At 40.9% G+C, this 17202-nt stretch overlaps 1 protein-coding gene across 1 annotated transcript in view; it reads left to right on the top strand.

Annotated features, from left to right (window-relative positions):
* The window catches only part of LOC143289183 (sodium leak channel NALCN-like), a 115208-nt gene that overhangs the window by 85435 nt on the left and 12571 nt on the right, over positions 1-17202 (top strand). The window contains exons 35-39 of the mRNA XM_076598108.1: positions 479-572; positions 3389-3518; positions 5314-5429; positions 7792-7949; positions 10587-10737. Of these exons, the coding sequence (XP_076454223.1) occupies positions 479-572; positions 3389-3518; positions 5314-5429; positions 7792-7949; positions 10587-10737 (649 nt within the window). The remainder of the gene's footprint in view (positions 1-478; positions 573-3388; positions 3519-5313; positions 5430-7791; positions 7950-10586; positions 10738-17202) is intronic.

The raw sequence follows: 17202 nt of genomic DNA, 5'->3' as shown, positions 1-17202 counted from the left end.
TGGGTTTGTGGGATGGAGTTGGAACGGGATGATCTGTGTGTGCAGGTGTATTTGTGTGTTGTTTTGGTTTTTTTTAGTATGCACGCGTCATTGCATTTTTTTTTTTTTTTTATTGTAAACGCCCAGGGCTTTTGTATCATTAGATTGAGCGAACCAGATGTCTTTTTATTATTATTATTATTTTCATGTCATCAGTCTTTCTGAATAATGTTAATGGGCAAATCTTTATCTTTAAAACAGACACGCCTCTTTCTGAATGATGTTGATGGGCAAATCTGTGTCTTTAAAACAGACACACCTCTTTCTGAATGATGTTGATGGGCAAATCTTTATCTTTAAAACAGACACGCCTCTTTCTGAATAATGTTGGTGGGCAAATCTGTTTCTGAATAATGTTGGTGGTTAAACCTGTGTTGTTAAAACAGACACGCCTCTTTCTGAATAATGTTGACGGGTAAATCTTGTGTCTTTTGAACAGACACGCCAACTTCGAGACGGCCCCAGACGCCATCATGCTTTTGTTCCGCATTGTGACTGGGGAAGACTGGAACAAAATCATGCATGACTGTATGGTGAGTTGATTCTCTCCCTCCGCTTTCACTTCACCTCTCAGACTGTATGGTGAGTTGATTCTATCCCTCCGCTTTCACTTCACCTCTCAGACTGTATGGTGAGTTGATTCTATCCCACAGCTTTCACTTCACCTCTCAGACTGTATGGTGAGTTGATTCTATCTGTTCACTTTCACTTCACCTCTCAGACTGTATGGTGAGTTGATTCTCTCTGTTCACTTTCACTTCACCTCTCAGACTGCATGGTGAGTTGATTCTCTCCTTCCTCTTTCACTTCACCTTTCAGACTGTATGGTGAGTTGATTCTATCCCTCCGCTTTCACTTCACCTCTCAGACTGTATGGTGAGTTGATTCTATCCTTCCGCTTTCACTTCACCTTTCAGACTGTATGGTGAGTTGATTCTATCCCTCCGCTTTCACTTCACCTCTCAGACTGTATGGTGAGTTGATTCTATCCCTCCGCTTTCACTTCACCTTTCAGACTGTATGGTGAGTTGATTCTATCCCTCCGCTTTCACTTCACCTCTCAGACTGTATGGTGAGTTGATTCTATCCCACAGCTTTCACTACACCTCTCAGACTGTATGGTGAGTTGATTCTCTCCCTCCGCTTTCACTTCACCTCTCAGACTGTATGGTGAGTTGATTCTATCCCTCCGCTTTCACTTCACCTCTCAGACTGTATGGTGAGTTGATTCTCTCCCACAGCTTTCACTACACCTCTGAGACTGTATGGTGAGTTGATTCTCTCCTTCCGCTTTCACTTCACCTTTCAGACTGTATGGTGAGTTGATTCTGTCCTTCTGCTTCCACTTCACCTCTCAGACTGTATGGTGAGTTGATTCTATCCCTCCGCTTTCACTTCACCTCTCAGACTGTATGGTGAGTTGATTCTCTCCCTCCGCTTTCACTTCACCTCTCAGACTGTATGGTGAGTTGATTCTCTCCCTCCGCTTTCACTTCACCTCTCAGACTGTATGGTGAGTTGATTCTATCCCTCCACTTTTACTTCACCTTTCAGACTGCTCCTCCCTCTGTCTCTGTCTCTGTCTGGCGCTCCTTTTCTCTGCTATGTCATTTGTGTGAGCATTTGTAAAAACATACCTGCAGTGAGAGAGATATTTACTTCAGATACATGCGGAGTATGTTCAATGTGAAAGATGAATATTTTTGCAGTTAACTATTTACTTCTGCCGAGTATGTTTAATGCAAATGATGTATTTTTGCTGTTTACTGAATGGATACAAATTCCAAGTGGTTGGAGCATTGGACTTTTCAGTCAGAGAATCACGAGTTTGAATGTGGGTAGCTCAACGGGGTGGAGGTCCATTTCTCTGGGGTCCATGATCAAGGTGTGTGCTCACCTGCTTGTAGCTAAGTTGCCTTCATATGTACCGACATGCTGATGATCATGTAATCCATGTCAGCTTTTGGTGAAGTATGGAAACCTAGACATGCACAACATGCACATGCCCCTTCCCCCAAACACTGTCTGCCTCAGGCTGGGGTAAAAACTATCTGTTTGTGGATGTAAGTGAATTTGGAAGTGGCAGCCCATGAGCAACATCAACAACAACGACCACCAACAACAATATCAACAACAACAACAACATCAACCAACAACAACATCAATATCAACAACAACATCAACCAACAACAACATCAACAACAACAACAACAACAACATCAACAACAACAACAATCACAACAACAACAACATCAGCGACAACAACAACATCATCAACAACAACATCAACAACAACAACAACAACAACATCATCATCAACAACAACAACATCAACATCAACAACAACAACAATCACAACAACAACAACATCAGCAACAACAACAACATCAACATCATCAACAACAACAACAATCAACAACATCAACATCAACAACAACAACATCAACAACAACAACAACAGAGTAGCCGTGTAATGACGGTTTTGATGGGTGTGGTGGCCAAACAGTCAGAGTGCTGGGTTCTTGCCCAAGTTTCCTGAGTGAGATCCCTGGTTTTGACACACCTGGTGGGTGACAGGTACAGATTTTTCCCATCTCCCGGGGCAACATATGTGCAGACCCTGCTAGTGCCTGAAACCCCTTTGTGTGTGTAGATCAGATATGAACAATAACACATTCAACCTCAGGGAGTTTACAGCATTGTCAGGTTCCCCTGCTGTTCTGATGCAGAAAAACGAAGAAAAAAAAAGCTGGAATCGAGCGGTTTTTCCTGTTGATTGACACACAGGGACACAGCCAGGAAAACTGCAGAAGTTGGTTCTCTTGATTTGCGGTTTGTGCGTATGTAGGAACATGTACACCGTTTTAATGAAACAAATTTTAACAGCAGGGCATTGCTTGGGGCTCAGGGCTAAAAAGAGTTAAAGATCTGTAAATGTTGTCAGCATTTGGTGTCGTGTCAGATGGGTGCAATAGCCGAGTGGTTAAAGCGTTGCACTTTCAGTCTGAGGGTCCCGGGTTCAAATCTCACTAAGGGTGCCTGTTGGGTAAAAGGGTTCCAGGTCAACGAATGTGCAGACCTGCTTGTGCCTGAACCTCCTTCATGTGTATACGCAAGCAGAATATCAAATATGCACATTAGATATCCTGTAATCCATGTCAGCATTCGATGGGTTATGGAAACAAGAACATACCTAGCGTGCACACCCCTGAAAATGGAGTATGGCTGCCTACATGGCAGGGTTAAAACGTTCTTACATGTAAAAGCCTGCTCATGTACATACGAGTGAACATGGGAGTGGCAGCCCACGAACGAAGAAGTAAAGGGAAAGTGTGGTGTTGTCTGTTAGGTGCAGCCCCCGTTCTGCACACCGGGAGGAAACTTCTGGGAGACAGACTGCGGCAACTACCACGCCTCCATCATCTACTTCTGCACCTTCTACGTCATCATCACCTACATTGTGCTCAACCTGCTGGTCGGTACGTACGTACTGCTGGGGTCTGGTCTGCTGTCTGGCTGCTGGTTGTTTCTGCTGTCAGTGTGTGTGTGTGTGTGTGTGTGTGTGGCGATGTGTGCGTGTGTGTATTTTTATAGTGTGTGTGTGTGTGTGCGTGCGTGTGGCGATGTGTGCGTGTGTGTATTTTTATATTCTATGTGTGTGTATGTGTGTGTGTGTGTGTGTGTGTGTGTGTACTGACAAGAATGCAATAGCCCTTGCTCATAATGAAATAAACGAGAATCACGTGTTGAGTTCATCTTCTGAAGCTCTCTCTTTAGACTCCCCTTGCATGTGTTACTTGGAGCAACAAATTTCAATCACAGACATAATGTATCAAGATATATTTTCCATGCTATCAATACAAGGAAAAAGTTAATCTGCAGTTAGTGATCAAGCATGGTGAAATACTATATAAAAACAAATGTCTATATGATGGGCACATTGTTTAAGTATATATTAATTCAGTTTGTACTTGTTTTTGTTGTTGTTGTTGCTATGGATAACACAATGTTATATGCAACCTCACCGATCCACCCTTCCCCATTGTATTGTGGCCCAAGGCCGATGTACATTAAACTTTCTGAGTTCTGAGTTCTCTCTCTCTCTCTCTCCTGAGAACCTCCCTCACCCTCCGTTCCCCATTCTGGTCTGTGGTGTGGTGTGTGTTGTGTGTGTTTGTTTCATTAATTGTTTTTCCCTGTGCATTTTACTAACACCATGCTTGTGCCTGTATGTGCATGTGTGAGTGTGTGTTTGATTTTTAAAATTAAAAAAAAATTTTTGATTGTTTAATTTTTTCCTCTGTTATGTTTTTCTACTAACACCATACTTTATTTTTTATTTAGTATTGTGTAGTGTAGACCCTGTTCAGGGTGGGGACTGGATGTAGAAAAGCACACCAGTGCTTATCTATTATCCTCGAAATAAAGAATTTTGTCTTGTCTTGTCTTGTCCTCTCTCTCTCTCTCTCTCTGTGTTAATGTGACTTCAGGTGTGTGTACCAGACCTGTTTACCAGTAATACATTTGATTATATTTTATACCTGTTTTACTAAAATGCAATGAATATGTGTCACACACACACGCAAATACACACACACACACATGCACGTACACACACACACACACACATGCGCACACACTCACACACACACGCACACACACGCATACACACGCATACACACACACACACACACACATACACATGCACACACACACACACACACACACTCACATACACACACACACACACATACACGCGTGCGCGCGCACGCACAGACTCAGACAGACACACACACACGCACACCCACTCCCAAGCAAACACAGACGCACACACACACACACACACCACACACGCGCGCGCGCGCACACACACACACACACCTTCACATGCACACACAGACACAGATACACACACACACACACACACACACAAATAATCTAATATGACTTTAAACGGAAGGACATGAAGGGCATGAAATTGAAGATGACTACTTCTACTCACACACACACGCACGCATGCACGCACACACACACGCATTCTAATATTACTTTAAGTGGAAAGACATGAATGGGCATGAATGATGGTGATCAACAGGATTGTGTATAACATTAGTACCATGACTTAGGTGTTGGCATAAATGATGATGATCAACAGGATTTTGGACATTAAAACCATGACATATAAGGCATGGCTGATGAATAACATGATAGTGGATGTCAGCACCATGACTTACGACATGGCCTGACTGATGGTGCTATATTTGATGTTGACAGCCATCATCATGGAGAACTTCTCCCTGTTCTACTCCAACGAGGAGGACGCTCTGCTGAGCTACAATGACATCCGTCAGTTCCAGAACACCTGGAACCTTGTGGACATCAACAGGAAGGTCAGAGGTCGATCCCACTGTGATGAAAATGAGCTTTCAGTTCAGCTCTTCTTCTTCTTCCTCTTCATCGTCGTCTTCTTCTTCCTCCTCCTCCTCTTCCTCCTCATCGTCTTCTTCTTCTTCCTCCTCCTCCTCTTCATCGTCTTTTTCTTCTTCCTCCTCCTCCTCCTCCTCTTCCTCTTCATCGTCTTCTTCTTCTTCCTCCTCCTCCTCCTCTTCATCGTCGTCTTCTTCTTCCTCCTCATCCTTTTCATCGTCGTCTTCTTCTTCTTCCTCCTCCTTTTCATCATCTTCTTCCTCCTCCCTCCTCCTCCTTTTCATCGTCTTCTTCTTCCTCCTCCTCCTCTTCATCGTCTTCTTCTTCCTCCTCTTCACCGTCGTCTTCTCGTTGTGATGAAAATGAGCTTTCAGTTCAGGATATCATTTTTTGGGCTTCACACACACACACACACACACACACACACACACACACACACATATATATATATATATATATATATACACACACACATAAATATCTATATCTATATATATATATATATACATACATACATAGATAGATAGATAGATAGAAAGATAATAGATAGATCAGTCTTAATGCTTTAGACACCTCCCAGAAACTGAACTGTGGTGTACATGGTTGATGACTGTACAATTGTTGTTATTATTATCAGTGTTATTGTTAACCAGAAAAAAAACCCCACCAAACAACAACAGCATATATTTAGAGATAGATTGATGGATAGATAGATAGATCAGTCTGAACACTTCAGACACCTCCCTTAAATTGAACTAGTGTTGTACATGGTTGACGATTGTACAGTTGTTATTATCAGTGTTATTTTAAAAAAATGATATATGGATAGATTGATCGGTTGATGTTTTACAATTATTATTGATATTATCAATATTTTTATAAACTAAAAATAAAAGAAAGATATAGATAGATAGATAGACAGATAGACAGACAGACAGACAGATAGATCAGTTGATGATTATGCAATTATTATTATTACCAATGTTTTTATATTTAAAAAAAAAATACACAGACACAAAGGTAGGTAGATAGATAGATAGATCGGTTGATGATTGTACAATTGTTATTATTATTATCACTGTTATTATTGACTCCAAAAATATAGATAGATAGATAAATTGGTTGATGAATGTACAGTTGTTATTATTATCATCAGTGTTATTATCAACAACAAAAAATGTATAGATAGATATAGATAGATAGATCAGGGCTTCCTACAGTTGGTTTGCTTAGAGAGTCCACAGGACTCCCACTCAGGTGTTCTAGGGAGTCCTCATGTGGTTCTAGTCAGTCCGACCAGTCGCAGGTCATGAAACCATTCTTTCATCCAGACACACCACACACTGCCTTTCAATCAGTTCACAAGCACACACGCACACACACACTGACTGAGTGAAAGAGATAGACCCACTCGCACACACTCACAAGCACTCTCCGAACTCCGAGAAAGAAAGACACATGCACACGCACACACAGAGATACACATGCACACACACATACAAGAGGGAGAGAGAGATATAAATTTCCATATACATGCATATACAGACACACACACATCACTCATCCCCCTCACAAACAGACAGACAGACAGATGGACATGCCCACAGTGAGTGAGAGAGAAAGATTGAGAGGAGTGAACCACTGAAAAAGAAAAGCCGTTCAAGGACGATTTTTGAAAGTTTGTTGATCCTGTCACAAACGTATTTATTTCCTGAGAGTTGCACGATGACCTGGTTGCGAATTTCACACAAGTTCTGCACTTCATTGCTGACCGTGCTCGTTCATGTTTTGATTGATGCAGATTTTATAGTGCGTCCTGTAGGCTCCCTAGCTGAAACTCTCATTTTAGAGAGTGCGGTAACGGAAGCCCTGCAAATAGACAGATAGATAGATAGACATATAGATAGATCAGTGTGACGGGCGCAATAGCCGAGTGGTTAAAGCGTTGGACTGTCAGTCTGAGGGTCCCGGGTTCGAATCACGGTGACGGCGCCTGGTGGGTAAAGGGTGGAGATTTTTACGATCTCCCAGGTCAACATATGTGCAGACCTGCTAGTGCCTGAACCCCCTTCGTGTGTATATGCAAGCAGAAGATCAAATACGCATGTTAAAGATCCTGTAACCCTTGTCAGCGTTATGGAAACAAGAACATACCCAGCATGCACACCCCCGAAAACGGAGTATGGCTGCCTACATGGCGGGGTAAAAACGGTCATACACGTAAAAGCCCACTCGTGTGCATACGAGTGAACGCAGAAGAAGAAGAAGAAGATCAGTGTGAAGACTTTGTGACAGCACCCAGAACCTGCACACTGTGCTGTGCAGGGCCTGATCCCGGCACACCGTGTGAGGTTCCTGCTGCGGCTGCTGAAGGGTCGTCTGGAGGTGGACCTGGAGAAGGATCGCCTGCTCTTCAAACACATGTGTTACGAGATTGAAAAGCTCCACCCCAGTGGGGAGGTCACCTTTCACGACGTGTTGAGGTGAGGGATATATATGAAAGGTGTGTCAAATACATGTTACAAGATCGAAAAGCTCCACCCAATGGGGAGGTCACCTTTCACGATGTGTTAAGGTGAGGGATTTATATGAAAGGTGTGTCAAACACGTGTTACAAGATCGAAAAGCTCTGCCCCAGTGGGGAGGTCACCTTTCACGACGTGTTGAGGTGAGGGATATATATGAAATGTGTGCCAAACACGTGTTACAAGATCGAAAAGCTCCGCCCCAGTGGGGAGGTCACCTTTCACGACGTGTTGAGGTGAGTGATATATATGAAAGGTGTGTCAAACACATGTGTTATGAAATCGAAAGGCTCCACCCCAGTGGGGAGGTCACCTTTCACGACGTGTTGAGGTGAGGGATATATATGAAAGGTGTGTCAAACACGTGTTACAAGATCAAAAGGTCCACCCAGGTGGGGATGTCACCTTTCATCATGTCTTGAGGTGAGGGATATGAAAGGTGTGTCAAACACTTGTTACAAGATTGAAAAGCTCCACCCAGGTGGGGAGGTTACCTTTCACGATGTGTTGAGGTGAGGGATGTATATGAAAGATGTGTCAAACACGTGTTACATGATTGAAAAGCTCCACCCAGTTGGGGAGGTCACCTTTCATGATGTGTTGAGGTGAGGGATACGAAAGGTGTGTCAAACACATGTGTTACGAGATCGAAAAGCCACCCAGGTTGGGAGGACACCTTTCATGACGTGTTGAGGTGAGGGATATGAAAGATGTGTCAAACACATGTTACAAGATTGAAAAGCTCCACCCAGTTGGGGAGGTCACCTTTCATGACATGTTGAGGTGAGGGATATATATGAAAGGTGTGTCAAACACACCTGTTACAAGATCGAAAAGCTCTGCCCCAGTGGGGAGGTCACCTTTCACGACGTGTTGAGGTGAGGGATATATATGAAAGGTGTGCCAAACACGTGTTACAAGATCGAAAAGCTCCGCCCCAGTGGGGAGGTCACCTTTCACGACGTGTTGAGGTGAGGGATATATATGAAAGGTGTGTCAAACACATGTGTTACAAGATTGAAAAGCTCCGCCCCAGTGGGGAGGTCACCTTTCACGACGTGTTGAGGTGAGTGATATATATGAAAGGTGTGTCAAACACGTGTTACAAGATCGAAAAGCTCTGCCCCAGTGGGGAGGTCACCTTTCACGACGTGTTGAGGTGAGGGATATATATGAAAGGTGTGCCAAACACATGTGTTATGAAATCGAAAGGCTCCACCCAGGTGGGGAGGTTACCTTTCACGACGTGTTGAGGTGAGTGATATATATGAAAGGTGTGTCAAACACATGTGTTACAAGATTGAAAAGCTCCACCCAGGTGAGGAGGTCACCTTTCATGACGTCTTGAGGTGAGGGATATATATGAAAGGTGTGTCAAACACATGTTACAAGATTGAAAAGCTCCACCCATGTGGGGAGGTTACCTTTCATGACGTGTTGAGGTGAGGGATATATATGAAAGGTGTGTGAAACACATGTGATACAAGATTGAAAAGCTCCACCCAGATGGGGAGGTCACCTTTCACGACGTGATGAGGTGAGGGATATATATGAAAGGTGTGTCAAACACGTGTTACAAGATCAAAAAGCTCCACCCAGGTGGGGATGTCACCTTTCATGATGTCTTGAGGTGAGGGATATGAAAGGTGTGTCAAACACGTGTTACAAGATTGAAAAGCTCCACCCCAGTGGGGAGGTTACCTTTCACGATGTGTTGAGGTGAGGGATGTATATGAAAGATGTGTCAAACACGTGTTACAAGATTGAAAAGCTCCACCCAGTTGGGGAGGTCACCTTTCATGACATGTTGAGGTGAGGGATATATATGAAAGGTGTGTCAAACACATGTGTTACGAAATCGAAAGGCTCCACCCAGGTGGGGAGGTTACCTTTCATGACGTGTTGAGGTGAGCAGTGATACCAACTGTTATGATTTTGCTGTATTTTGTTACGCTCGATCAAAGTTTGCTGTTACGCTACACCAGTATCAGAATTGTTCTGATGAGTTCATTTTCAACTACATAGCATGGTCACATGCTTTCCTGTTGTAACATTACCCAGATGCTCTAGATCTATTGATCACGAGGCCAGGGCAGTCACTACTAACCTTGGTCTCACATGATTATGCTCAGCTGATCATGTGCATGCGTGTGTACATTGAAACTCAAACAGCACTGAGTGGACCAATCAGCTTAATGGCAGCGGTTACACCATGTTGCAGGTAGGCTCAAGTGTTTGTATGCTTTGTAGATAAAGTGTACGCTTCCTGATGTGGCTTGGAGTCTGAGTGTTCCTACCAAGTTCAGAATGTTCCTTCCGGGTATCCTGATTGTTCCTGCAAACACTTAACACTTTATTTTTATCTTCTTTTTTTATATTTATTATTTTTTTGCATTGTATTTTATTACATTATCTATCTGCCTAATTTTTTCCTTTTTTTTCCTCAAGGCCTGACTAAGCACGTTGGGTTTACGCTGCTGGTCAGGCATCTGTTTGTCAGATGTGATGTAGCGTATATATGGCTTTATCTGAAGGCAGTGACACCTCCTTGAGTAACTGAACTGAAGCGACGGTGGTTGGCATGTATGTGGTCAGCATGCTGTCGTACCGGTCAGTGGACATCCGCAAGTCCCTGCAGCTGGAGGAGCTGTTGGCCAGAGAGGAGCTGGAGTACACTGTGGAGGAGGAGGTGGCCAAGCTGACCATCCGCAACTGGCTGGACAAGTGCCTCAAACGTATTCGTGCTGTGAGTAGGCCCCCCCCCCCCTCCCTCACCATCCACCCCCGGTGTTTGTGTGGGTGTTTGTGTGTATGTGTCTGTGTACACGGTTACTATATGAATTTTTTGGGATGTATTCTTCTGTGTTTTTTAACATTGTTTGTCATTACTGTTTACATATTTAGAACAAACACAACACTGTTTACATATTTAGAACAAACACAACAACAAAAAGGTGGTGTTTTTTTGTGTGTTTTGTTTGGTTTTGTTGCTGTTCGCTGTTTACATATATGGTTTCTGTTTCATTCATTTACTTATTTATTCTTTTAAAATTTTGTATATATTTTTTATTTTTGTGTGTCTTTTCTTTTGAATGTTGTTTTGTCATCACTTGTTTTTGTCACACACACACACACACACAAGATGGCTGTTTCTTCTGTTTTCTTTTCAAAATGATAATTTTTCACAGGTCGTTGCTATTCACCTCTTTACGAAAGATAGTTGTTTCTTCTGTTTGCCTTGTTTTCTTTCTTTTTTTTTTTTTTTGGTCTTTTGTTTTTATTTATTTATTTATTCATTTTTGTCTTTTTTTGTTGTTGAAAGTTTGACACAGTTTGTAGACTCACCACAGTTTAGTAATTTAATGCTCAGCAGTATTCAAGGCCTGACTAAGCGCGTTGGGTTACGCTGCTGGTCAGGCACCTGCTTGGCAGATGTGGTGAGGTGTATATGGATTTGTCCGAATGCAGTGACGCCTCTTTGAGCTACTGAAACTGAAACTGAAACTCAGCAGTATCCAAAGTTTCAGCGGAAAATTCACACAGAGTAGAAAATTTCACACTTTAGAATTATTTATTTATTTATTTCTTCATTCATTTACAAGGGTAACAGTATTTTTGGTTTGTTTCATTAGGCTTTGTTTAAGGTAGCTTTGTTTATTGATTTTATTTTATTTTGGGTGATGGTGGGGGTGGGAGGTGGTGGTGGGGGGGGTACACATGCGCAGATATTTACTTGTATGTTATTGGTTGATATTAACGTTTGTCACAATTTGTTCTTTTTGAGTGGTGCGTGTTGCAGTTCTTCTTGTCTTTTTGGTTATTGTCATTCCTCTAACGTTTTGTTTAATGTTTACTCTGTTTCATTTATATTTGCTCTCTGTGTTTCTTCTGCTGCACTGTTTTACAGAATTATAGCCCCTTATTATTTTTCAGTTTAAATAAAGATTATTGCGAAATATGAAGTAATAATTTCTGGAGAGAAAAATCTTGTTGGTAGTCATTTGGGACTTATGTTTGATATTTTGTGTGTGGTGTGTATGTGAGTATGTTTGTGCATGTGTTTATGCGTGATTGGTGTGTTTTTGTGTGAATCGTGTGTATGTTTACCTGTGAATTCTGTGAACATTTGCAGCTTTTGTTTGCTTCACATTTTTTGTGCTTTTTTTTTTTTTTTTGCTTTTGAATTAAGGATTAACTTTGAGCGTTTGATTTCAGTTGTCTGTATTTGTTCTTAATTTTCTGTGAACATGTCGTCACATTCTTATCTATTATCAGTTTTAATATGTGCCGATTTCTTATGAGTTGTTCCTTGTCTTTTTTCTGTTCAGGCACAAGCCCAGGTAAATAAAAGTGACATGTTTTTACATGTTAACCTAGAGATACATCAATGACTAACATGTAATCATGTGTCTAACCATGTTCTGTAATTCATATGAGAGTGTGTTTTAACCAGATGTGATAGGTACTTTACCTAACTTGAGTTTCTGTAATATTGCTCATGATCAAGTCATTCTTTTCTTCACAGTTTGGTTTGAAAGTTGGACTTCACTGAAGATGGCATCATAAATTTTGGAGGCATGCATGTTCGTGTGCATGAATACAGACATATGTACATGTGCACAGATTCATGCTGTGCTCGGTCATACGCTTCTTTTGTTTTTCTGTCTCACACACATGCACTCACAGCTGGCTGAGGTAATAGATGATAATATTGTTGATACAGTAATACAAATCTGCAAATTGATGACATGCCCAGCACACACATGGCTCACAGGTGTGCGCACACACACATGCACGCACACACACATGCACACACATGCACATGCATGCAGACACACTCTTATGGGTGCGCACACACAAAAAAACAATGCAGATTCACACATATATATGCATACATGGACACACATGCATGTACACAAGTTCATAAGCCTTAACTTGTATACACACCAGTAATTCTGCACGCCATTTTTTACAAAATCCCTATGAGATCATGACACTATATTTTAGCAGGAATTTTTAAGATATTCTGTAATAACATAGATTTATTGTTTCTTCTGATCTCAGTAACCATAACTTTTTTGGGGATGTTTTTGACATGCTCTGTGTGTGTGTGTGTTGGTGTGTGCGCACGTGTGTGTGTGTGTGTATGCACATGTGTGCATCTGCGTATGCACATGGGATGATGCGTTTCTGTTTAGGCCCAGGCTCAGGTAATAACGGAAGCTTGGCTGAACAAATTAGCTTTTAGCTGCTTGGGCAAACCGTAGTGACTGAATGACAGTCTGACGATCAGGAACACGAATCCACTAACCTCTCTGCTTTTTCACCCTGTTTTGTGGTTGTGGCTGCCCTCCCTTTATTTTCCTCCAAAGTTTTCTTTCTTCCCCCCTCCCCGCCCCCCCACCCCTCCTTTTTTTGTTTTGTTTTGTTTAGCAGTTATGTACTTCATAGAACATTGAACACCTTGATGGTCTATTCTTGTATGTTTCAATGTTATTTTGCTGGTAATTGTGCAAGGAGGTGCGAGATGCTTGTGATGGCGTAGGTGTTGATAATGAGGATTTTACTTGTGTGTTGGAATGGGTATGATTATCAATTTTAAGAATTTTGTTTGTGGTCTGTCATGTGCAGTACAATGGACGTCAGTGAAAAGGATTTTATCTGTGATGTATGGGGAGTCAGTTACAGAGATTTTGTTTGTGATTGTTAATTACATATAATAATTTTATTTGTGATATAGCGGTTATCAGTTAGCAGGATTTTAATTGTGAAGTGATAAAGATTTATGTGTGATATAATTGGTGTCAGTGAAAAAGGTTTATTTGTGATAGACTGAGTGTCAGTTATATGGATTTTTTTCTGTGACAGAGTTGGTGTCAGTTACACAGATTAAAAAAAAAAATTGTGATATGATGGGTTTCAGTTATAAGGATTTTATTTGTGGTGTCAGTTATAAGGATTTTATTTGCGATATAATGACTGTCAGTTATGTATATATGATATAATTGGTGTCAGTAAAAATGTTACATCTGTGATATAATTGGTGTCAGTAAAAATGTTATGTCTGTGATAGAATGGGTGTCAGTAAAAATGTTATGTCTGTGATAGAATGGGTGTCAGTAAAAATGTTATGTCTGTGATAGAATGGGTTTCAGTTGAAGGACCATATTTGTGATACAATAATTGTCAGTAATATGGATTTCATTTATGGTGTAATGTAGTGTCAGTGATAATGGATTTTATCTGTGATGGATGTAAGTTACAAATTTTATTTGCGATAACATACACTGTGACACAGACACACACACACACACACACACACACACACACACACACAGAGAACACTAGGTCTTTCTCTTTCTCTACTTGCTTCTATTCTTCTTCTTCTTCTGCGTTCACTCGTATGCACACGAGTGGGCTTTTACGTGTATGACTGTTTTTACCCCGCCGTGTAGGCAGCCATACTCCGTTTTCGGGGTTGTGCATGCTGGGTATGTTCTTGTTTCCATAACCCACCGAACGCTGACATGGATTACAGGATCTTTAACATGCGTATTTGATCTTCTGCTTGCATATACACACGAAGGGGGTTCAGGCACCAGCAGGTCTGCACATATGTTGACCTGGGAGATTGTAAAAATCTCCACCCTTTACCCACCAGGCGCCGTCACCGTGATTCGAACCCGGGACCCTCAGATTGACAGTCCAACGCTTTAACCACTCGGCTATTGCGCCCGTCTCTTGCTTCTATTCAAGAAGTGTATTGTCAAGACAAATGTAGATAGCTGCCCACTGCTTTTTTTCAGCAGAGTGAAATGAAATATGTAATGGTGTTCTGAAAAGATTGATAATTTCACACAATCAAGTATGATTTCAATTTTTTCTTCCATTCATAATCATGTCAAATTTCTCCATGTGGGAAGATTCATGGAAGCCGTTCTTGAAGGGGGTACTCCAGTGATTCTATTCTTCTTTTTTTCTGTTAAAAAAAAAAAAAAAAAAATTATTATTTTTGTTTGTTTTGTTTTGTCATTTTATTTTATTTTATTTTTATTATTATTTTTAAAATTAATTTTATTTATTTATTTATTTTGTTTTATTTTATTTTTGTTTATTTTATTTTTATTTTATTATATATATTAAAAAAAATTTTTCTCAAGGCCTAAGTGCGTTGGGTTACACTGCTGGTCAGGCATCTGCTTGGCAGATGTGGTGCAGCGTATATGGATTTGTCTGAATGCGGTGACGCCTCCTTGAGCGACTGGTACTGATACTGATACTCTTCCTCTAGTTCATGGAACTATCAGGAGAAACTGACGACCAATACTGTAAACTAGCAACCTTGAAAACGTGTAACATCTAGTAAATGCCCATAATGGACTCTGGGTGAAAAGGTGGGGGTGGGTGTGGATCAATGGACTCTGGGTGAAAAGGTGGGGGTGGGTGTGGATCAATTGACTCTGGGTGAAAAGGTGGGGGTGGGTGTGGATCAATTGACTCTGGGTGAAAAGGTGGGGGTGGGGGTGGATCAATTGACTCTGGGTGAAAAGGTGGGTGTGGAGTGGGTCCGGGGGTGGGGGCTCTTACAAGGTGGTTTATGGTAATTCAGAAAAAAAAGGTTTTTTGGTTTTTATTGTTGTTGTTGTTGTTTCTTGACAAACAACCATGAAAGGACAGTATCACAGTGTGAATGTTACGTGAGACTGGAAGGCGAAATGAAGCATATTTAGAGCTGCTTCTGTCATGTATCGGGTGTCCCCCAAAAAGTGAACTGCTTTTTGACAAATATTTTCTCAGTGATAGAGAAACCGAATTCATTGAAAATTTTTACACAGCAACCTTAGGGTATCATCAACAAGTCTGCAAAATATCTAAAAGTTCAGACGCAAATTATGCGAGTATTGTCAAATTCAAAACAGCATGTAAAAAAAATCCAATATCAGAGGACTTTTAGATATTTTGCAGACTTGTTGAGGATACTGTGTGAAAATTTTCAATGAATTTGGTTTCTCTATCACTGAGAAAATACTTGTCAAAAAGCGGTTCACTTTTTTTGGGACACCTGATATATGTTGTAGGATGACCTGCTTAGTTGTTTTTTTTTTTTTTTTAAATGCTTTGGTGAAATAATGGATCCAGGGTGTGTTTCAGAAGAGATGGCATTGGTAGCTCTTGCATGATGTCTTTCAGAAAGTACTAACACTCAGTGTCCCCCTAGAATCCCAGGGCTGTGCTTGGCTGTGGATTAGTACGAAGTAGATAGAGGCTTTGTTCTTGAGCTGTGTATGATCAGCTTTTATAGAAATGAAATCTGTGTCACTTTGAATACTGCAGATAAAATACGTATCAGTTAGAGAAATGCAGTTAAAGTACGTGTGAGTTTGAGGAATGCAAATGAAATATGTGTCAGTTTGAGAAATGCAAATAAGATATGTGTCAATTTGAGGCTGCTATAAAAACCCACAAAAAAGTGTCTTTTGCAAAATGCAGATAAGATATGTGTCAATTTGAGTAATGCAGATGAAATATGTCAGTTTGAGTAATGCAGACAGTGTGTGTGTCAGTTTGAGAGGAGCAGATCCTTTTCTTCAAATTCTTGTCTGGCTATGAAAGTTTGGTGAAGGAGGAAAAAGGATGAAGGAAGTAGCGATTTGCCTCAGTCTGTTTTCCAGTTCAGTCTGACATGGTATACAAGAACTTGGGTGATTATGTTAAGTGTGTTTGAAAATAACAAACTGTGTGTTTATGTTGATCAGGTATTCTTTTTTTTTCTTTTTTTTTTTGTAAAGGGCACATACATCTGTGTCTGAAGAGGCCAGCTTTTCATAGATTTGATTTCAACATTTTGTTTGGTATTTGCATATCAAAATTCCTTGCTCTCTTCATATAATGATCATGTACGATTCTTTTTTTCTCTTCAGAAAATTTCACTGAATCAGCTGCTGTCATATCTGCTGTATTTTATCTCATGACATTGACTTTCAAAGTTAGTCTGTACTTTTATAGTCTGAAGGTTGAAAAATGAAATTGTGCACACAAAAAAAGGTATGGTTGTTTAGTTAGTTCTGGATTGAATATCACAGGGTACTGATCTCCTGGTGAATTGTGTTGTTTTAAATGCAGCTTTGTCCATTTTACAGTACACATGTATATTACAACAAGCATGCAGTCATGCACAAGTACTTTTCAAGTAGAACACACACCAAAATGC

This window comes from Babylonia areolata, chromosome 13, assembly GCF_041734735.1.
Source record: "Babylonia areolata isolate BAREFJ2019XMU chromosome 13, ASM4173473v1, whole genome shotgun sequence".
NCBI lineage: Eukaryota > Metazoa > Mollusca > Gastropoda > Neogastropoda > Buccinidae > Babylonia > Babylonia areolata.
This window is presented reverse-complemented; position numbering and strand designations above follow the sequence as displayed.